The sequence below is a fragment of the Peromyscus californicus genome, unplaced genomic scaffold, assembly GCF_007827085.1.
Source record: "Peromyscus californicus insignis strain IS unplaced genomic scaffold, ASM782708v3 Scaffold_6__1_contigs__length_162567912, whole genome shotgun sequence".
NCBI lineage: Eukaryota > Metazoa > Chordata > Mammalia > Rodentia > Cricetidae > Peromyscus > Peromyscus californicus.
The window spans coordinates 207,968-231,143 of NW_026294584.1; the positions used below are offsets into that span (position 1 = coordinate 207,968).

At 40.2% G+C, this 23,176-nt stretch overlaps 1 protein-coding gene across 3 annotated transcripts in view; it reads right to left on the reverse strand.

Annotated features, from left to right (window-relative positions):
* LOC128098862 (pseudouridylate synthase 7 homolog) overlaps nucleotides 1–23,176 on the reverse strand; it is a 58,685-nt gene that overhangs the window by 22,212 nt on the left and 13,297 nt on the right. For 2 of the 3 annotated variants that reach the window (XM_052720341.1, XM_052720342.1), the window contains exons 5-11: nucleotides 22,989–23,133; nucleotides 16,969–16,986; nucleotides 15,475–15,586; nucleotides 13,389–13,466; nucleotides 5,124–5,252; nucleotides 3,679–3,804; nucleotides 457–518 (exon numbers count right to left, since the gene is read on the reverse strand). In XM_052720341.1, coding sequence (XP_052576301.1) covers nucleotides 457–518; nucleotides 3,679–3,804; nucleotides 5,124–5,252; nucleotides 13,389–13,466; nucleotides 15,475–15,586; nucleotides 16,969–16,986; nucleotides 22,989–23,133 — 670 coding nt within the window. The remainder of the gene's footprint in view (nucleotides 1–456; nucleotides 519–3,678; nucleotides 3,805–5,123; nucleotides 5,253–13,388; nucleotides 13,467–15,474; nucleotides 15,587–16,968; nucleotides 16,987–22,988; nucleotides 23,134–23,176) is intronic. The other variant, XM_052720344.1, reaches the window with a different exon arrangement.

Here is a 23,176-nt window from a genome sequence, read left to right on the forward strand (position 1 = left end):
CACCTCAGCTAAGGAGGTTTCACCTTCTCTTTGCCCCGTACTGTTTGCTTTAAAATGAAAAAGTTTTTTTTTTTTTTAGCTCAAATATGAACAGTTACCTAAAGTGAGTATAAATATAAATTTGACAATTTATAAACTATCAGTTAAATCCCCTTTTTACAGTATAGTTTTAGAGATATTTCCTGGAAAAAATTTAGTCATTATACTATGCTTTAGAAAAATGATCATACATATAAGTTTCCTATAAATTCAGAGAATTTGTAGTAACTGAAGAGAAATAAACTTATATTTAAACTTGCATGAATAAATTGGATGAATAAGGAGCAAGAATATAAAAGAAAAACCAAAACAAGAACTTTAAAACAACAACCTGCAGTTACTTTTACTTAAAGTGTTTCCATGAATATCTAGCTATACACCCTATGCATTTTATTTTAACACAAATTTTTTTCTCACCTCCAGAACGGGGCTTCAGTATTAAATCCATGACTTCTGTCCAGGAATTCTGCAGAATAGCTCTAGAATTAAAACAGTATTTACTTACTTAACCTTGCATAAGATAAGCTTTGTATGCTCAACTGTTGAGAAGGCAAGAAGAAACACTTATGAATTCACTAAATTTAAAAAGTATGTAGGAAAACTATGACACAGACTTCCGTGACCACTATCTGCCATAGAAAGCGTCTCTGAGGCTAGAAGGATGGTTCATTTACTAAGAGTGAGTAGTGCTCTTGCAGAGGACCTGAGTTTGGTTCCCAGCAACTCACAGCTGCCTGTAACTCCAGTGGATCTGCTGCCCTCTTCTGGCCTCTATGTGCATTATATTCAACATGCACAAACCCACAAGCAGATATACACTCTGCAGAAGACCTGGATTCAGTTTCTGAATGCCCAGTCATAAATGGGACATTATTTCATCTCCTCCAAAGAGCAGGGGCACCAGAAGAAAAGGGAGTGGAAAGAATGTAGAAGCTGGAGGATGGAGTGGGGAAGGAGCTGACTTCTGAGTATCACATGACTATTGCACTTTGAACTCACAGCAGCTGTGACTACTCACACAAGATTCCCAGAAAACTGGTCCTGTTAATACCCTGTCATAGAACGGAGGGCACATTTTCTTCAGTGATAAGTTGTCCATGCTTCTGTAAACAACTCTAATGGACCTCAATGGGACACATTTAGAATACATGTAAGTAAATGTGGAGAAAGCTGGGAAGAAGCAGGCAATTAGAGTGGGGAGGGGGGAACAATATGATTGAATATATACATATGAAAATAATGAAAACAATTAGAGTATGTAATTAATATATGCCAAGAAAAAACATTAAAAAAAGTTTGGATTGTCCCTTTGCTATGAGGTGTAAGAGTTTTTCATTTGTTTTTATATATTCTGGATCCATCTTCTGTTTAATTATATATTGAGATTTGGCATTTCCCCTTAGGAAACCTTATAGTGATACAGTAAATTCTATGAAGGTAGGGAATAGTCTGACATTGTGAAAATAAATTGTTTGGAACTCTGAACTAACTTGTATTGGTCTTTGGGCATATTATGCAACTTCTCTTTCTGAGTAAATCTGACACCACTTTACTGAGCAATTATTTGCAGTAATTTTCTTTGGGATACAAAACTATAGGGTAACATGGCTGTGCTTCTGCTAAGTTAATTAAAAATACATAGGCTGATAGAAACCTTCCTTAAATGTTCTGTGCCACAACAATCAGCATCTATATTATGCTAATCCGTATTTTCTATTGGTTACTGTAGTGGCTTTTCCTTCATCAGTGATGGTCTAGTCTAGGGCTTCATGTATGGAAGGTAAACACTCTATTAGCTGAGCCACATTCTAGCCCTAAACTTTCCTCTTGTTCTTGTTCTAAATTAGCAGATCATTCTATGCTGCTGGCCTGGTCTTTCACAGTCCTAATCAGCTGCCCAGGACTGGACTCCACTGTGCCTGTCTGGCCTTAATTTAGAAAGATTTCTATTTATTAATTACTTAGTATATTTTAAGCATAGAAATAGGTGCTGCATAAACACCATCTTCATTCTCAGCCTTCTGTGAAGTTGGTATTAGTTCCACTTTACAGAGGAGTAGTTTGAGGCTCAGAACTCAAGCCTCACTTTACAATACTGCCTGAGAGAGGCACAGGAGCTGCCACACAGCAGACCAATCCCTCGGTCCTTGTAAAATCATATAAGCAAATACAACTTGATACTGAAAAGCTGGATGAGAGAAAACTCTTGTGTCAACTATTTAATTAGTGTGCTTGGGAGCCCTCCTGAAGCGCAACCTCTGTACTTGCTGAAACAGAAGGAAGAACAAGTGTTCTTAGATAGCATTCAGTGAAGCTACCATCACTCTAACTTCCATATAATTAGTTACTTTATGTGGCAATCCCTTCTGGACAGCTGGATTCCCAAAGTATGTTTACAAAACCAATCTCATTTATTGGTGAGACCTACTGTAATAATTTTTACTCTGGAGGGCTTTCCAATTACCTAAGTGTGAACCAAGCTCTTAAATTCTACATTACTAATGGTATCTTCTAGGGTTTTCTTGAAAGGGTGGGGGCAGGGCAGATGAAAAATTAATCAACTGGAACTTGTGTGTTGAGAGATCATAGTGTGCATGCCTTGGGTCTGGGTACTCTGGGCCTGTGTTACCCAGCTTTTTATGGCTGGCCACTTACCTGCTGAAAAGTAAAAGAGATGCCAGGAGTGGTGGCGCACTCCTTTAGTCCCAGCACTTAGGAGGCAGAGGCAAGCTGATCTCTGAGTTTGAGGTCAGTCTGGTATACAGAGTGAGTTCTAGGACAGCAGGGACTACACAGAGAAACCCAGTCTCAAAAAATCAAAAAGAAAAACAAACAACTCCCCCCCAAAAAAACCTAAAAGAGACCCTTCCCAGAAGGGCAGTGAGGAATGGGAGGTTAAATTTAATATTTAGGTCACATCTTCAACTGTGTGTTATATATGTGTTATATACGTGCCTCTAGAGGCTAGAGACCTTCCTCAGTGGCTCTCCACCTTATTTTTTCAGACCATTTTTCACTGACTAGGCTAGTCTCATTGGCCAGAGAGATCGAGGGATCCACTTGTCTCTACCTGTGTGTTCTATCACACCCGCTTCTGTGCAGTGCTGGGGATCTGAACCTACGACCTCATGCTTGTGTAGTAAGCACTTTACTGAGTTGCCTGTCTCTCCAGACCTCATTTCTTTCTTTCTTCCTCTTTTTTTTTTTTAAAGAAAACACACTGTTACACTGTTGTGTGCATTAACTGAAATAGAATAAATCTTACAAAGAGCCTATGGATCAGCTGTTCATTTGCCCTAAACATGACAGAATCCTGAAAGAATCAACATACCATTAACAAAAATTTTATTTCTTTTATGAGAGGTATCCTTTAGATAGAAATTACAAAATTAAATACAAACCTTTCAATTAACAAAAACTTTTTGAGTCGTCTTCTATATAAATCATCAAAGTACTCCATAGGCAGAGGCAGGCAGACAGATCTCTGTAAGTTCAAGGCCAGCCTGGTCTACACAGTGAGTTCCAAGACACCCAGAGCTACATACTGAGATAATGTCTCAAAAAACAAGACAAAACAAAACAAAACAAAACAAAACTCCAAAAAATAAAAAGATAAAAGTTAGAAAATCAAATACATACCTTCCAACTTGGTACGTAGGGACAGCTGTGGTCCCAAATCTTTGCATGCCATAGTAGTTAATGAAGCCAGTCTCCTTCAGAGATTGCATGGCCTGCTGTACTTGCTCATCAGTTCCTGTTATATTCCTGCAAGGACCCAAATTATTCAGAGGAAAAAAATAGACAGTCAAACTCATTTTATGATGCACACCTAACAGTGGCTTCTGTATCTTACCTTTGCAATCTTTTCTATGCCTCCTGAGGACTCTGCTGATTTGTTAATCAGCTTTTTTTTTTTTTTTTGAGATAGGGTCTCTCAGTGTAGTCCTGGCTGTCCTGAAACTTGTGTTGTCGACCAGACTGGCCTTGAACTCAGAGAAATTCCCCTGCCCCTGTGCATGAACCACCACTGACCAGCTCATTTTAATCAGTTTTTTTTTTTTTTTTGGTTTTTCGAGACAGGGTTTCTCTGTGCAGCTTTGCGCCTTTCCTGGGACTCACTTGGTAGCCCAGGCTGGCCTCGAACTCACAGAGATCCGCCTGGCTCTGCCTCCCGAGTGCTGGGATTAAAGGCGTGCGCCACCACCGCCCGGCCCATTTTAATCAGTTTTAAGTGCAAATTATTGTAAGATGGAGCACATGTGCAATGTGGTGCGGCTTCTCGCACTATGTAGTCCCCAAACTTGTCCACTTCCCCCAATGAAATGTATTTATTATTCTGCATGTCTTGCTATATAGCCCCTGGCCAGTCTGCAAACCATGTAATCCAGGTTTACCTTGAAGGAGTCATGTGATCTTCTGCCTTTGCCTCTGAGTCTGGGATTACAGGCATATGCAACTATGCTTGATCCCAAACTGAAACTTATGCCAACAAATAACTCTCTCCCAAAGTAACCTAATCTTTCTCTGAATGTGTCCATTCTAGGCACCTCATAAGAATTAGGCTGGGCGGTGGTGGTGCACACCTTTAATCCCAGCACTCAGGAGGCAGAGCCAGGTGGATCTTTGTGAGTTCAAGGCCAGCCTGGTCTACAAAGTGAGTTCCAGGAAAGGCACAAAACTACACAGAGAAACCCTGTCTTGGAAAACGGGGGGGTGGGGGGGTGGGGGTGGTGGTGGTGGGGGGGGGGTGGTGGTGGTGGTGGTGGTGGTGGTGGTGGGGGGTGGGGTGGGGTGGGGGTGGGGGTGTATGATTAAATCACAGGCTCTTTATCTTTCAAAACTGGATCTGAAGAACAGTGTTTCTGAAGGCTATAGGAAGCTTTTGAGGGAGGGATAAAGACCATTTATCAGGAGAAATGCTACACAGTATTTGTTCCCCGCTCCTACAGTCCTTGTTCTCCCAGCCAGCCCTTCCATCTATACCAGCTATCCTCTACCCTATCAACACATATAGAAACAGACCATGGAGACCCAGATAGACAGCCCCAGGTCTCCTATCTGTACTCCTACCTGCAGTACTTTACCTGAGAACAACAGTGAAGTGATTTCCTTGAAGCTCTCCCAATTTCAGAGGAGTTTTCTGATAGCTGAAATTACCCAACTTGAAGTTCATCAAGCACTTATTCAGGTGGGCGAGTCTTTGTGCACTTATTCTTTAAAGAAAACAGGAGCAGAGAAAGGATCGTGAGATCCTGCAGAAAACAAGGGCACACCAAGGCTGTGACCATTAGAAAGACTGCAGAAGGTAACAAGGTGCACTTGTCCTTCCCCCTTGAATTACTCTTGTGCATAACAGTACTGGAACAATGGGGCTTAAACACCAATGGAAACATAAGATGTACAGGATGCTACTTTCTGTGCACAGAGGGTAACAAAGGGGATGGTGGCAGACAGCAATCCCACAGGACTGTAGAGAGTGGTCTCTAACATTTAAGAAAAGATTAGCCATAATTGGGCCAGTAAGAAAAATATTGTAAACTCATAACTAAAAGACAACCTTAGAAAACACAAAAATAATAAGAAAGAAAATTAATTGGTTCATCCCTTGAAAAAAGTATTAGGTCTCTGTATTTCCTCATTCTTTTAAAAAACACATTGAAGATGTGTATAGCTAGAATCATACAAACCTGTGTCCTGCTATCATTGTACACAAGTGTTCCCATGCTGTTACGATTGTTTCATTAGAAAGTGTTTGTCTTCCTCAACAGGAAATCTATGTAGAAAAGCAAATACTATACTGAAAAGTCTTTGCTCTTTCTTTATCCCCATAACTCTCCCCACTTGCAGTTGATGTTAACACTTTCTTTCTTTTTAAATATTTATTTTTAATTATGTGTAAGTGTGTTTGTATGTGTAAATAAATGCAGGTACTCCTGAGGGCAGAGTCATTGGATCTCCCTAGAGCCAGAGTTACAGGAGATCAAAAATTACCCAATGTGGGTGCTGGCAATCAAACTCAGGTCCACTGCAAGAGCAGTATACATTCTTTACTGCTGAACTGTCTCTCTAGCCTCTTGGCCTGGAAAGTTTTGAAGTAAGATTGAGATTAATACAACTCTCTCAAGAAAAGATGTTCATTTCAGAAGGTTTCATGTTAAGGGGCTGTTCTTGATATATTAAAATTTTGAAAATGCTCATTTTTATTTTTATTTTGAAAATATATAAGGGAGGCTGGAGTGATGGTTCAGCATGTAAGAGCACTTGCTGTTCTTACAGAGGACCTGGGTTTGATTCCCAGCATCCACATGGTGTTTTATAACCACCTGTAACTCTCATTCTATATCTGAAGCTCTCTTCTGACATCCACAGGCACCAAACCTGCACATGGTGCATATGTAGGCAAAATACTCATACATAAAACAAGATGAATCTAAGCAAACAAATAAACAAAACCCCCCAAAATCCTGTAAAGGCCATAGAGAGGCCATCCTGGTCTATACAGCCAGTCCTGGTCAGCCAAGGTTACATAGTGAGATCCTCCCTAAAGACAAATAAACAACATCCAAAACCAAAAAGATACTTTCCAAAGTACAATATAAAGATCAAAGGTACTTGCCAGTGTTCTCACCCCCACCCCCCAATGCCAGTCACTTTATATTTTCACCTTGAATGCTTCCATATGTATCTTTGGATTTTCTTGAATACAAGATGAACTTTAGGTCCCTTTTTTCTACCATCTGGGCTCCAAGAATCCAATTTATTTATTTAACTATTAATTGTCTTTAAGATTCTCTCTAATTTGGGTCATGAACTAGTTGTTTTCAATTTTCAATTATTAGAAACAATGCCATGGGCTGGAGAGATGGCTCAGCGGTTAAGTGGTTAAGATGGCTGCTCTTCCAGAGGTCCAGAGTTCAATTCCCAGCAACCTCACGGTGGCTCACAACCATCTACAATGAGACCTGGTGCAGCAGACAGAACATTGTATACATAATAAATCTAAAAAAAAAAAAAAAAAAGAAAGAAAGAAAGAAAGAAAAAAGAAACAATGCCACATAACACATCACGGTGCCTAAGAATATGGTTTTAATTTTTCCTATGTCCATGTTTCCTTTGAAAAGACAGCTACTTTGTCCTGTAGCAAAGGCAAGGTGTTGAGGTTGGCTTGAGTCTGCCAGTGGCTTCCAGTATATTTACGTTTATGTGTACATATTGTATATTTATGTGTACATGTGTGTACATGTGTATATTTATGTCTATGAATATAGGGCTGGGGAGGTCTAGGTGTGGACCTCAGCAACTGAGAGGCTGAATTCTGTCCCAAAGTTCTAAATCATGGAACTGTTCTACAGGCCTCTCAAGTCCTATCACATGGGGAAAACTAATTGGGCAATCTTGGTCTACACACACACACACACACACACACACACACACACACACACACACACACAAAGTGAAGCTATGTAAATTTATAGAATTCACCTATATAGAGCCAGAGACACAGCTCAGCAATTAAGAGCACTTGTTGCTCTTCCACAACCTGAGTTTGTTTCTCAGTACCCACACTAGGCTGCAACTCTCTGGGCAGTGGTGGCGCACGCCTTTAATCCCAGCACTCAGGAGGCAGAGCGAGGAGGATCTTTGTGAGTTCAAGGCCAGTCTTGTCTACAGAGTGAGATCCAGGACAGGCACCAAAACTACACGGAGATACTCTGTCTCAAAAAACAAAAAAAACCCCTATGGTGATTTTTTTTTTTTTTTTTTTTTTTTTTTGGTTTTTTCGAGACAGGGTTTCTCTGTGTAGCTTTGCGCCTTTCCTGGAACTCGCTTTGGAGACCAGGCTGGCCTCGAACTCACAGAGATCCGCCTGGCTCTGCCTCCCGAGTGCTGGGATTAAAGGCGTGCGCCGCCGCCGCCGCCGCCGCCGCCGCCGCCGCCGCCGCCGCCGCCGCCGCCGCCGCCGCCGCCGCCGCCGCCGCCGCCACCACCACCACCGCCCGGCCCTATGGTGAGATTTTATTTGTACTGAAATGTGATTTTATTTGTAGCCATAGCAGAAGCTGGGCGGTGGTGGCACACACCTTTAATCCCAGCACTTGGGAAGCAGAGCTAGGCAGATCTCTGTGTGTTCAAAGATACAGCCAGCATGGGGACACACGCCTTTAATCTCAATACCAACCATAGAAGACCTGGAGGTCTGTACAGACAGGCAGTGACGAGGAGGTCATGCGGTTGGGTTTACAACCAATGAGAAGGCAGAACAGAAAGTCAATGAAAAGGACAAACACACAGGAAGTAGGTCTCTTGCTGAGAGGAGAGATAGCAGCGGCAGTGAAGGGTAAGAAAGGGTTTTTAGCTCTTAGCTATTGCTCTGACCTCTTGGGCTTTTAACTCTGCAATTGGTTCTGTGTTTCTTATTTAATAAGATGGTTACATCTACAAACCTCCAAAACCAAAAAAACCCTTCTAGCTCTAGGGAATCTGACGCCATCTTCTGGCCTCTGAAGGTATCCCCACACAGGCACACACACAATTAAAAATAAAACTTTATTTCACCTTGGGCTAGAGAGATGGCTCAATGGTTAAGAGCACTTGTTTGATGCTCTTAACCATTGTAGAGGACTCAGGTTTGATTCTCAACACCCACATAGTGGCTCAAAACCATCCATAACTTCAGTTCCAGAAGATTTGACCCCTCTTCTGACTTCCACAGGTACCAGGTATGCATATAGTGCACATACACAGAAGCTGATAAAACATTCATGCACATAAAAATAAAACACATTTTTTTTTAAAAAAAAATCACCTATATAACATCTGAGTTCCTGGAATTCTTTTTATTTCATTGCTGGGAATTGAGCTACGGCTTCATACATGCCAGACAAGCATTCTACCCTTAAGCTGTTCTTAGCTCTCCTGAAATTCTTTTCTTTTTCTTTTTCTTTTTCGAGACAGGGTTTCTTTGTGTAACAGCCCTGGCTGTCGTGGAACTCGCTCTGTAGACCAGGCTGGTCTTGAACTCACAGAGATCCCTCTGCCTTTGCTTCGTAGTACTGGGATTAAAGGCATGTGCTACCACCATCCTGCTCTCCTGAAATTCTTAATACTCTCTGAAGACAACCAACCCCTTGATGTACTCGACATCAGCCTGTTTATTTCATTTCATTTGTAAGGAAGCAGAATGACAAGCTTTTCATTGCTTAACACCCTCTTCCACTTTTGGTTAGTGCTGGGTACTAACCCCAGGGCTTCACACCTCCAGCCTTACTAAGTTAAAAAAAAAAAAAGTTGCCACTCCATTAATAGAAAAGGTAGAAGACAGCCATCAAAGTCAGGAAATTAATAAAACTTGTACACCCAGTTCTCCTATTTCCTGTGCCTGCATAGGACCTCATATAAACCAGGGCCACCTCAAGCAGGGGAGCAGGTGTGTTCCAGCAGCTAAGTCACAGCAGGCCCAGCAGAAAAAGGCCCTTGAATTGAGATGTAGAGGGAGAATGTTGAAAGTCAAAGGCATATATCACAAAGACTCCAAAAAAGCACATGGTCAGCATAAGTAGTGAGGACCAGCCGATGGAGCTCTTTAGTCAGTAGACACTCCTAGAGAAAGTGACAGTATTTCAGAGACAGGAGCAAAATAAAAAGTAAAATAAAAGTAAGCAAAAGCAAAAGACAGGAGCAAAAAAGAACTAAGTTGTCAGCCTGGCTGACCTGGCGACCTCTGGAGACTGCTTCTTGTTAGTGCCAGAAAAGAGCCTGACTTTTCTGTCCTTTTCTGTCTCTCTCCTTCCTTCCTTCCTTCCTTCCTTCCTTCCTTCCTTCCTTCCTTCCTTCCTTCCTTCCTTCCCTCCCTCCCTCCCTCCCTCCCTCCCTCCCTCCCTCCCTCCCTCCCTCCCTCCCTCCCTCCCTCCCTCCCTCCCTCCCTTCCTTCCTTCCTTCCTTCCTTCCTTCCTTGCTGGTCTCATAGAAATCTGACTGCCTTGCCTCCCGAGCATGTGTTCCTGTGTGTGTGTGTGTGTGTGTGTATGCTGGGGGGAAGAGGGGAAAGATTAAAGGTGAGTGCCAGGCCTTCTCCTTCTTTAAAAACATAAAATTCATCATTTTATCTGTTTTCAGGGTTTTTAGTATATACTTACAATGTGTGCAGTGTGTCTCCATCACCTGAAAAAAGAAACCTCATCCACTCAGCACTGACTCCATGTCCTCTAGCCTTCCCTGTAGTCCCTGTAATTTTACTGTACTTTTTGTTTACATATTTCCCCATTTTGAACATTTCATGTAAATAAAAAAGAAATCAAATAGTGATTTTTTTTAATGCCCAACTACTTAGTGTAATTTTTCTTTTCTTTTTTTTAATGTCAGGGTCTCCCTGTGTAGCCCAGATTGGCTTCAAATTTGCTATTCTCCTGTTTCAATCTATAGAGTGTTAGGATTACTGGCCTGTGCCAGTATGCCCAACAATGCAACACTCTTAAGGCTTATTATGCTAAGATATACTGGTATTTCACTTTTTTTATATTGAATAATCTCTTCCCTGAATACACAATGGATAGCCATTTCTGCATCCATCCAGCAAAAGCCCAGAGCTACATTTAGTTCTTGAAGGTGAAGGTGCTCATTGGCAATACTGTTCACCAATTTTGATGACTGCAGATCAAGTACTTTTGGTTGTAAATTCATGTGACAATCTTGTTTTTAAGCAATAAGGGCCAACAAACCAACCTGCTACACAGAAGCCTTTAAAAACAAAGTCAGAGAAATCCTGGCCCAAGCTCAGACAGGAGACTGGCAGGAACAGGCAGGAAAAGAAGCAAGTCCTTCTGAATGAGACAGTTTGGGATCCTGTTGAAATGACCAAGTAGCTCAGAGTTGCAAGAAGCTGAACAGAAATGCTGCTTATCCCAGGACTGATCAACCCAGCAATAATTAAAATCCCTGTGTGGCAGAATGGATTTATCCTGTCCACCAATTCTCACAGGAAAGGCCAATCTGCCTACCACACGGATCCATTAAGCAAACGAAGGGTGTAGTCTGTATCCAAGAGGTAAGTGCAAAGTGCTTTCAAAAGGGCAGCATTGAGATGGTCTGCTGCAGTTCCTCAAAGTCAACAGGAAAATGAGAACAAGGTCTGAGGGCAGAGCAGTATCCTGGTCAAGCCTGACCCCTGCTGGCTGATGAAGTGCCTCAGGTTTTAAATTATGTTTTTAACCCAAAATGTTTTTAACCCTCAAATTAGCACACACACCCCAAGTTCAAAACAAAGCAACATCTTCACACCCCCCCAGTAAACGTGATGGAGAGGTACCCTATGACAATGTGCCACTGCCTCAGGCCAAGGAAGAGAAGGACTGGAATTCAGCCAGTTGTAACATGGTCCTCAACATAAGCTGTGTGTCCTTCAGCATCTGTATCCTGCCCTCCTCAGCCACTCTCTTTCCTTGCCTTCCTTTTCCCTTTCTCCTTTCCTCCCTCTCCTCCTTCCTTAATAAGTCTTAATCTACTTTTATTGTGTTTGTCCTGTCTTTTTCCCTTTTTAAGTTTAGCATACAAAGTGATTGAGTTTCCTTATATCATTTTCATACATATGTATTGTTTTATTTTGTTTTCATTCATCCCTTCCACCTTCTCTCCTGCCCCATTCTTGATGATTCCAAATCTTCTCAAAAACAGTCCCCATCAAAAAACAAAACCAAAAACAGTCCCCATCTTTTGCCATACATATTCCTTTACACTCTTTTTTTCTCTCTTCCCTCTTGAGATCTCTTCTTCCCCTCCCATGACACCCCCCCACCACCACCAATACACTTAAAACCGAGTCTGCATATGGGGGAGGGGTGTAGTACTTGTCTTTCTGAGTCTCAGTGGTTTTGCTTAACCTAATGCTCTTCTGTAGTATCTATTTACCAAAAAAAATAACAAATGCCCCAGAAATTTGTCTTTCTTATATGGATGTTATGCTATCTCTTCTGTATGATTCCAATTTCAGCATATATGCCGCTGAAGTGAGTACAAAGAAAGCTTTATTTCTTGCTACATGCCCACAAAACTGCTTACCAGGTAGTAAATGTGTTGTGTTTCATAAGTCCTTCTAATATCTCCATAAGCTATTTCATTGGTTTGGAAATAACAACTTAAGTCCTCCCAGGCCGCAAGAAACATTTCATCCTTCTAGAATCAAGGCCATTAGTTCTCTACCAGAGGCAACACTGCCCTGGTACATCTGACAAGTCTGGAGATGGTTTTAATTTTCACAACTGTATGAGCAGCAGGGACTTATTACGAGCTTGTTGTATGGAAAGGACAGGGATCAGGGAGGCTGCTAAATATCTTATAATGAACAGGACCAGTTACCACAACAGAGACTTTCCCAGGTGAAAAAGCACATAGTGCAGAGATGAGATGCCCTCATTTATATTAAAACCATAGCATCCTATTATCTGTTCTAACTTTCCCTGACTGCCTTTATAGTAAGTCCCAGGTTTACAGTCAAGACTCACTAAGGCATACCCCTAGTTCAGTTCTCATCTCACTCTAGCAGGGTTCTACTTATCTGTCTGTCCTGTTCTATTACTTTTTCAAAAGCAGAGACCATCTTTTTCATCTGCATGTCTGTTATAAACAAAATATCTTATTCACTGTTTTGTACGTGAATATTAAAGAATACATGTTGATATTTAATAAACAAGAGAGAAAGGTGCACTTATTCTCTCTTTTTTAAATGTGCACTAGTGTTTTGCTTGCATGTATGTCTGTGTGAGGATGTCAGGTCCCCTGGAACTGGAGTTACAGACAGTTGTGAGTTGCCATGTGAGTGCTGGGAATTGAATCCAGGTTCTCTGGAACAGAAGCCAGTGCTCTTAATCACTGAGCCATCTCTCCAGCCCCAGCGCACTTATTCTTTTGGCTATATCACAAACAGCTTTTTAAAATTACTCAGAAAATACACGTTTGAAAAGATTAAGAAACAGAGATTCATGGTGAAAAAATGAAGTAGAAAAATAATATTTACAAAAATGTAGAAGCTGGGCTGGCAAGATGACTCAGCAGAAAGAGGCATCTGCTGCCAGCCTGAGTCCAGTCCAAGGGACCCACACAGTGTAGGAGAGAACTTACTGTCTCCATTTGTACTTTGACCTCCACTAACGTGCTGTGGTGTGTGTATAGATATGTACATACACACACATACAAAATAATACATAAATAAATAAATGCAATAAAGATGTCTAAAAAATTTTTAAGGCAGAGACATCGTATACAATTGAAAGCAGTAAATTTTGTAAAGCAAGCCTGAGGCTCTGAAGGTGTGCGAGGACCTCTGCAGTGTCAATCTGGGGAGGAGCTCTACTTACTTGAGGACAGCAATCTCCTGCACTGTGATGGCCCTTTTGTCTTTGGTTCCCATATATGAGAATATGTTTGGTTTTACCCTGGTGAGACAGAAACAAAGTATTCTGAAATTAACATACGTTAACCAAAGCACATTCCTAATAACTTGTTTCAAAATACATGTACTAACATACTAGGAGAATAAGGAGAAACTTTAATTAAGATTTTATTGAGGAAAATTTAAATGAACATGCAAATTAAAGCAGCAAAAGCTGCCTTCTTAGCAGGGCTTGATTTCAAGCCTTGGTGGCTGTCAAGGAATCACTTGGTTTTCAGACTTGGCTAACCAGTAACAAAAAACAAAAGCTACACACTTCTACAGTCAGAAACAATTTGTTAAGTTACATAAAACTGTGACAATAAATGGGAAAATATTCTAGAGATACAATGTAGCGCTCTGAACATTTCCTATCTTTAGTTTTCAAGAAGTCACAGTAATGTGATTTTGACCTTAAATATATCTATAACTCTGCATTAAAAAAAAAAAAAGCCAAATGCTAAAACAGGGATCTGGATAGCTCTTTTTTTTTCTTGTGTTTTTAAGACAGGGTTTCTCTGTGTAACCCTGGTGTCCTAGAACTCGATCTGTAGACCAGGCTGGACTCAAACTTACAGAGGTCCACCTGCCTCTGCCTCCCAAGTGCTGGCATTAAAGGTGTGTGCCACCCCAACCCAGCTGGTTAGATAGTTCTGATATAAAAATATACAAAGTTCCATAGAAGAATATTTACATAGTTCCAGAAATCCCAACTGTACATCCCAGAGGAACCATGTCCACCTGTCAACATCCTTAGGAGGACTATCTAGTCTCCTGAAAATGAAGCATGGTCAAGATACCATAGACTCTTTTTTTTCTGGAAGTTAGTAAAAAAAGTGAAATCATATTTAATTAGGTGTGGTATTCAGGGCTAACCTGTGTTTTCCTCAAACTCCTAAGTAGAAGCCTTGACTCCCAGCATCTCATGACTCCCAGCATCTCATAATATAATATTTGGAAACAAGGCCTTTAAAGAGATGACCAGGTTAGAATGTAGCTTCTTGGTGGACTCTTCATAGGGAGTTCCAGGAAAGACAGGGCTAGAGACCCTGTCTGAAAAACAAAGAAACAAAAAGAAAAAAGAAAACAAAAGAAAATAAACTACGGCTGGAGAGATGGCTCAGAGGTTAAGAGCACTGGCTACTCTTCCAAAGGTCCTGAGTTCAATTCCCAGCAACTACATGGTGGCTCACAACCATCTGTAATGAGATCTGGTGCCCTCTTCTGGCCTGCAGGGATGTGTGCAGGGAGAACACTGTGTTCATAAAAAAATAAATAAATCTTTAAAAAAAAAAAAAGAAAAGAAACTGCATATTCTGATCTTGGAACTTCCAGGCTACAGAACTAGGAAAGAATTATTACTTTTGCTACTTAGGTCATTTAGTGGTGTTTTGTTTTGCTCATCTGGAAAACATATACACTGTATAACCATGTTTAAACTGAGTTAAATTTCCATAGAATACAAATTTTCTGTGGTATCCACAGACATTTCTTTTCAAAATTTATTTTTTTTAATTTTATGTGTATGAGTGTTTGCTTGCATATATTTATATATGTACCACAAGCATACCTCGTGCCCCTGGAGACCAGAAAAAGGTGTCAGATCCCTTGGAACTAGAGGAAATCTGGATGCTATAGAAGAGCAACCAGTGGTCTTAACTGCTGAGTCATCTCTTCCTATCTACTAAAACCACAAACACAAAAAAATCATGGCATTCACCTACCCTCCGAACCTACGATCTTTGCTGTATTTTCATCCCTTTGCTCAAATTTCATTTTTCCCTGGCTGTACTGGGAACTCTTAATTGTATGTGAATTATTTATTACCCTGTCTTGAATTATTAGCATGGGGGTAAAAAGTTTTTTGATCTATTTCCCACAAACATTCCCATTAGGAAGCACATTTGGCACTTGCTGATCTCTGATTCCTGCTTTTTTCCCCACTGGCATAGAAAGAGAGAACACATTCCTATTTTACTGATTTTGTGTAAGAACAAGAATGAGACACTAACCGTAAATATTTGGACAATACATTGATGGCATCCATGGTGTCTTTGTTTTCCTTGTATAGAACAAAGTGGCAGTAGCTTCCCCGAGATTTTGGCCAAGAATGTTTTCTTGGATCTTAAAAACAAAAAATTTAAATGTCATATATACCATAGTAAATTAAAAAAAAAAAGAAAAGAAACTCTATGGAGATCATTTTTTAAATATAGAACCATTCAGTGGCCAATCAGATGCAGCCTAACAGGAAGCATAAATAGCTGTATGAGTCATACATACTAAACTTTCTGTAACTGGATACTAAAACACTATCTGTCTACATTTAAAATCAAAAACAAAGTGTAAGTGGTATAGAAAATGAGTAGGACTAAGCAGCCATCTTCCTTCAGCAGATACATGGAACCCACAGTGCTGTGAGGGTTACTGGATCAGCACACATCAGGACCAAGGGGCCCTATAGCTACATTCAAGAGGAAAGAACTGTTACAACAGACCCTATCATTCACACATTGTAGCACAGATGGAGACAGGGTTTGTAAGGACTTGTTTTAATGACTTTGTAAATTTCCCAAAGGCCATTTCTACCACAGAAGTTTAGCTAATATCTACAAATGGTCTATAGATATCTACATGAGAGAGTAGCTGGCATTCAAAGCCTGATTCTTATAGTGTCAGTGTGTACGAAAACTTAAGCCATGTTAAATGCTACCTTCTGAGTTAGTGTACCATGACTGCTCAACTCTTTGGGGATAGATACAGTCTATGACTTGGGATACTCTGTTAAAACTTTTCTTTTAATTGAATACTTCAATTATATTACAATCTAGAAACACATTTTAAACAAGATTTAGATTAAAAATGCTCAGAGTAAAGAAATTAGGACTCTGAAAAAAATAAGCTACAGCTACAATTTGCAGATCCTGCAAATATCCATGAGTCCTATATGACACAGAGGTAGGCTGTTTTTCAAGGAGCATATCTGGTTTCACTGACATAAAAACTCCATGAAAGAAAAATTATGAAAAAGTATTTTGCACAATCAACTAGAAAGAATCCTCTTGTTTTGAAAACTGTTCTTAAAAAAGTCTTTTCACACAAACTTAGGAATCTTCAGAGGCTTCTTCTTCCTGGAACTGAAGGTAACCGGTCATCTGGCTTTGTCAAGCGCAAGCACTTCTTGATAACAGGTTAGTGATTTCATGTACGATGTAAAGAACCATCAAGCAATGTAGAGAAGTAGTAACCCACCTCAGAAAACCATCACAGTATGTATATGCCTAGAAAATCAATTTCCTTCTTGATGAATGTGAGTTTTCTGTCATGTATAGAAAAATATAGCTCTTGGTGTGAAGTTCTTACAATTTCCTTAGGGCTGTGAATGGAAATATCTTTTTCGTTTTTTTCTTCCAGATCATTACCACTTAAGCAAAGTTATATGTACTCAGCACTTATGACAACATTGGTATTTCATCTTGTCTACACGAAATACCAATCACTCTTACCTGCTGCAGTTCTGACCTCTGTCCAGATGCACAGCATAAAGAGCACAAGAGAGCAATGTTTAATTTATAATACTGTTAAAGTGCTTTAGAGGTGAACATGCACATGATCGCATGGTAAGGGCATACTGAAGACTTCTACAGCACTTGGTAATTATGTGGTAGGTCAACAGTCATTGAGACATCAACAATAGGATGTTGTAGAGGCAAACAGTGAACAAATAGGAAAACTCCCCTCTAGGCACAGCCTTCTTGTCTCATTATCTTCACAATGGGCATGTCAGTTCATCCTCTAAGCTGTGTCTGTACCCATGGGATATAGCAAATTCTCATGACTAGAACTGAATGCTGCTTCTTTAATAGACGTTTTTTTTCATAAATATATCAAGACATGTTTGAAACACTGCGTGTGACTATTGTGATGAGAATACAACTGCTGTTTTGCTTCATGCCTTTTTTGGTGTGTGTTTTAGAAGTTTCCTGCATTGAAATGTAAAAATCTTTCAAATCAGCTAGGTGGTGGTGGCACACACCTTTAATCCTAGCACTTGGGAGGCAGAGGCAGGAGGATCTCTGTGAGTTTGAGGCCAGCCTGGTCTAGAGAGTGAGGTCCAGGACAGACAGGGCTGTTACACAGAGAAACCCTGTCTTGAAACAACAATCCCCATGTACCCACCAAAACAAAACAAAACAAAAACAAGAAAAACAAAACAACAACAACAACAAAAAACCCACAAAAAAACCTGAACGCTACTGAATGATTATTAGAGAACTTTTCTCTATCCACCAACTTACAGAAGGAAAGATTTAGGAGACATGTCCAATGAACACAATGCTCTGTCCTTCCTTTACCATCATCTTGAACAAGCTGTGTGAATTGAAGAGTTCTGAGAAATCTAGGGAGAACTAAGCCTGTGCTGGGTAGTAGTCAGGAAGTCATTTTGATCTTATTGAATGGTTTGGGATTTTAGTCCTCGTTTGGTAAGTAGATACTGAAGAATTTATGAACAAAATGAGATGTTATATTAATTTATTTTAAAATGCTCCCAAAAGGAAAAAAGTGTAAGGATGGGTGGGGGTATAATGGACTAAACAGAAACAACAGAATGTCGGTCATCTTGAAGGAGAAACAGAACTACCTTCTCTATCTGGGCACAGAGTTGAAAATGTCCACAATAAAAAGCTAAAATAGGGCTGGAGAAATGGCTCAGAGGTTAAGGGCACTGCTTGCTCTTCCAAAGGTCCTGAGTTCAATTCCCAGCAACCACATGATGGCTCACAACCATCTGTAATGAGATCTGGTGCCCTCTTTCTGGCCTGCAGGGATACATTATACATAATAAATAAATAAATCTTAAAAAAAAAAAAAAAAAGCTAAAATAATCAAGTATGACACAAGATGGTGAAGTGTGGCTATACATTTTAACTTCTGGTTTTTAGCAGTTACATGTAAGTACAAAGGCAAGAAATAAATACAGCCCCAAGACTGAAAACCTAAATGTTATCTTTCCTTAACAGAAACCAGGACAAACCAGTGAATTTGGCTCACAAGCATGTACTTCCTATTAGGAAACCCAAGCACAGAACATGAATTCAATGACCTCTGCAACAAACTAACAAACATAAATATTCACTTTCTAAGAATATTCAATATACAAGAGTACAACACTTGCACTGGAAATATTCTGAATAAGCAAAAACTAAAAACTCCAGCCTCTGAGAATACTATGTAATGTACACTTAGCTTTCAAGTTGAGTGAAGTTAGGATGACTTTCACCTATTTTTGAGGCACTCCAATTTATAACATATTTGCAAAGAATTCTAAGGCTGGTAATGCCCTTCCTATTTCAAGAAGTTTGGTTCTACCTTCAGAAGGTATGACATTGCAGTCCAGACCTACACAGAAGGAAACCAGTTAACAAGGGTAACCATGCCTCGAGGTTACAGTGAATAAGGAAGGAAAGATGTAGGTGGCTTGAGTTAGATGACATGATGGGGTGCATGTAGGACATTCTTTCTGCTTACTCAAGGTCCTCTTCATTAAAGCATCCCACATACCAACCTTTCAGCTTTCTCGGTATCCTGCTCCATCCACTGTCATCCCTGCTGTCCTGACACTTCCACTCTTACCCTTTCTCAGGCCCTTTCACTTCATATATAAATAAATTCATGGCTCTACTATCGTCAAAGTCAAGCAAGTTTCTTCTTCTCCTTACTATATTTTCCCCCTTTCTCTTTGCTTCACTGCTTAATTTAAAAAGCACTCTGTATATACTGCCTTCTGTTTCAACCTACGGTGTAAACTCATTTCCAGTCTCATCATTCTAATACCCAACTACTTAAGGAAACAGACATTAGTGATTCCTTGTGACAGGCAAATGTTTGAGTCCCTATCTCAAGTCTGGAGCACTTCCCACTGAGATCTCTGGGATTCTTTCCTTTGTGGAGTCTGTCCCAGGAAGTCTTTATGTCAGTGCCCCTTTCCTTGGTAGGCAGAGTCCCAGGACTAGAGACCTTGCCTGGGAATCATTTATTTCAAAAAGTACAAGAATTTGTATATATCATAAAATAGGTTTTTCCTCCCAGAGGCAGTAGCCCTTTTGGACTATGTAGCTTAGGTTAGCCATGAATTCACGATTCCTTTGCCTCTTGAGGACTGAGATGATAGAAATATGCTACCGTGGCCAGCCCCAGATTTCTTTTTTTAAGTTTGTGGTTAAAAACAAGTTCTTGAAAGCAGTTAGGATGTATATAATCTCAAAATATCAATGTATTTCCTGCTTGTACAATGTTGTAATAATTATATATCCCAAGCATGGTAAATTTTATATAATGTGTCCTTTTTAGACTGGTTTATCATAAAATGCCTGAGATTTAATGGCTGGTTATTTCTGATACTGGGTACTATGATTCAGAAGTTAACATGCCTATGTTTCACATAGCATATCTCTATTTGGGGAAAGTATAAGAATCCTGTAAATCTTGGCTGGGTGGTGGTGGTGCACACCTTTAATCCTAGCACTTGGGAGGCAGAGGCAGGCAGATCTCTGTGAGTTCAAGGCCAGTCTGTTCTACAAAGCAAGTTCTAAGACAGCCAGGGATACACATAGAAACACTGTCTCAACACCCCAAACACACAAAAAAAGAGATAAACAAAGAAAGAGCTCCTTTAAATTATCTACCAATTCATTAGCATCTTTCAAAGGCAAATGTTAAACTCTGTGGGTATACAATTACAGAAACCTGTGAGTTCCAGGACAACCAGGGCTACCCAGAGAAATCTTGCCTCAAAAAACCAGAAAAAAAAAATTGGATGTGGTGGTGGACAACTATAATCCCAGCACTTGAGAGGCAGAAGTGAGATCAGAAGGATCAGAAGTTCAAGGTCACTACATAGTGAGTTTGAGACCAGGCTGGGCTACATGACACTTTAAAACAAATAAATAAAAATAAAAAAGGAATGCTATAAATTTGCTTAATAATATATAATCCACAAATAACAACTTATACCAGTGTTTGACAGTGGATGAGCTTCAAAACATAAACTGCAAAGCTTTAAAGGCTATTATACTACGTCAAAATGTTAAGGGGCCCAGGAGAACACACTGTCATTGGCACTGGGCTCCATTTTCAGGGCCATGAATCAGCCTCCAGATATTTGTTCTCCCGATTTCTTGGTGACTTTTCCTTTAGGCCACTCTCAGCTTGGGGCAGGAGAATTGGATGAGAAAAGGCTGAATGCAGCCTCCCAAGTGACTGTCTCAGCTAGAGAACAACAGCCTTTGTGAGGAGGTGGAAGAAAACTTTGAGCCCAACTTTGACTACATGCCCTAACCCTCAAACCCAAGAGGTTCAGGTCTCTGGGAAAATGCCATTCCAATCTGCTTCTTTGAAAGAAAAACAGGGAGGAGGTGCTTTGTGTCACATAATTCATTTATAAAATCTTAAGAAAATTACACACACACACACACACACACACACACACACACACACACACACACACACACACAGAGAGAGAGAGAGAGAGAGAGAGAGAGAGAGAGAGAGAGAGAGAGAGAGAGAGAGAGAGATGGGTGTGGTGTCACAGACCTTTAATCTTAGCACCTGGGAGGCAGACAAGTGGACCTCTGAGTTTGAGACCAGAGAGATTTATATAGTGAGTTCAAAGCCAGCCAGGGCTACATAGTAAGACCCTGTCTCAAAAATACACAAAAAAGGTGGCTATGACATAAGTACAGAAAATCCAGATGTAAACAGAACAAGATGTGGCACTGTTACCTAAAGGAAAAGATGGGACAAACTATGAAGGCTACTTCCTCCTTACACAAAATATAGCATTACTTAAGAAATGAAGGTCATTTTCAAGAGGCAACTAATCAAAAAAAGTTTGTGCCTTTTAGAATCTGCATCTTCATGACCACACTAGCAGAATAAGAGCTTGCTTTTCTTCTCTGGAGAGTGGTTGTTGACCAAATACTGATCAACTGCAGCCTCCCCAAATGCATCCATGAGAAAATTAAGAGCCAATATGCCCATGATTGTATGTGATAAATCACCTTTTGTCCTTCATCTAGAATAAATAGTAACATACTGCCCTTGGAAAACTGAAAATACAGGAACACAGTCGCTGAAAATACTTCCCTTGGCACTGACTCCTTTGTGACCTTGGCTGACAGAGGGATGCTAAGATACTACTTTACACTGTGACCTAGACATTACAGAATCAAACAGCAACAGGTAGATCCTCCTGCCATTACAGGAAGGTGACATCAAGCCCAGCTTTGTTTTTTTTTTTTTTTTTTTTTTTTTTGTTTTTGTATCAGTAAAGAATTAGCCTCAGATCTCTACCTTTTCCTCTCCAACTACTCAAAGCTTCTTATTTCTGTTTGATTTTTTTTTTCAGGTGGTCAACCTTGCTTTTTTCTTAAGCCCTTTCATTTCATTGGAAGCATCATTACAAACATGGAGTCGTCATTCATATACTACACTCTCTCAAATTCATTTAGGGATACTGACAGTGTCCTAATGTGTTCAAGTGTCTTATGACATCATTCTGTGGGTTTGCTGTGACACATGTACTTTGAAATAACTGACTGCTAACAGGGGAGAACTTGAGACATGTAGCACCAGATACTGATAGGGGAGGAGAATGAAGAATAACTGTCTTCTGTTATAATTTTCATGGAAAATGTAAGTACTGATTTGATGGGAAAAACAAGAAATATCTAATTTTTCTTAGGGTCAGAGACAAATAGGAATTCTCATAGTTGTATAAAACATGAGAACATAAACATCAAAGTGACTGACAATGTATTCACCTTGACCAAACAATAAAAAACAAAAGACAGACTCAGATGAAGAGTCAACTTCTTAAAACCCCATGTTTTATGTATGTGAGTCAAGATACCCATGTTTGGGAAGCAGAACAGGAAATATGCCTCTGGAAGGGGAGGTCGGCATTTCTGTTCATCTGAATATTTCTTCTTTCTTTAAGAAAACACCGTGAGGGGCTGGAGAGATGGCTCAGAAGGTTAAGAGCACTGCCTGTTCTTCCAGAAGTCCTGAGTTCAATTCCCAGCAACCACATGGTGGTTTACAAGTATCTATAATGAGATCTGATCCCTCTGGCATGCACGCAGATAGAACGCTGTATACCTAATAAGTAAACAAATATTAAAAAAAAAAAAAAAAACACCACACAGTGAGCAATAATCTTTCCACTTTCTTCTCAAACTGGCAGTCAGCCCACGGTGGTCTTCACTGAACAGGAGTCTCTCAGGCGCCACTATAATTTTTGTAAATCTTCACTCACATACAAGGCTGAATGCCTACCAGACAGTGCAGGATTGTTCTACATTTAAAATGACTATTGACCCTCTGAAAGAGTGACATGACCCTCTCTGTACAATGTCAAGGCAGCCCATGATGTGACTAGGCAAGGCAAGGAAGTGGGAGGTGGGAGTGGGAGGTCCTGCCCCTCCTGCTTTCCTGAAACGAGAAAGAGGGCCAATGTTATACTTACTTGCCAAAGCCTTTTTGCCAGCTGCATGGTAGGCTACGATGTATTTCCTGCCTTCTCTATCCTCTGTTTTTGTCTCTAATCCTGGGAAGAGAGATTTAATAGCTTGATGCATGATGGTTCTTTTTTCTTTGGTGTCCTCAATGACCTATTAAAAACAGATGACAGCTATTACTCTAACAAGTATTAAA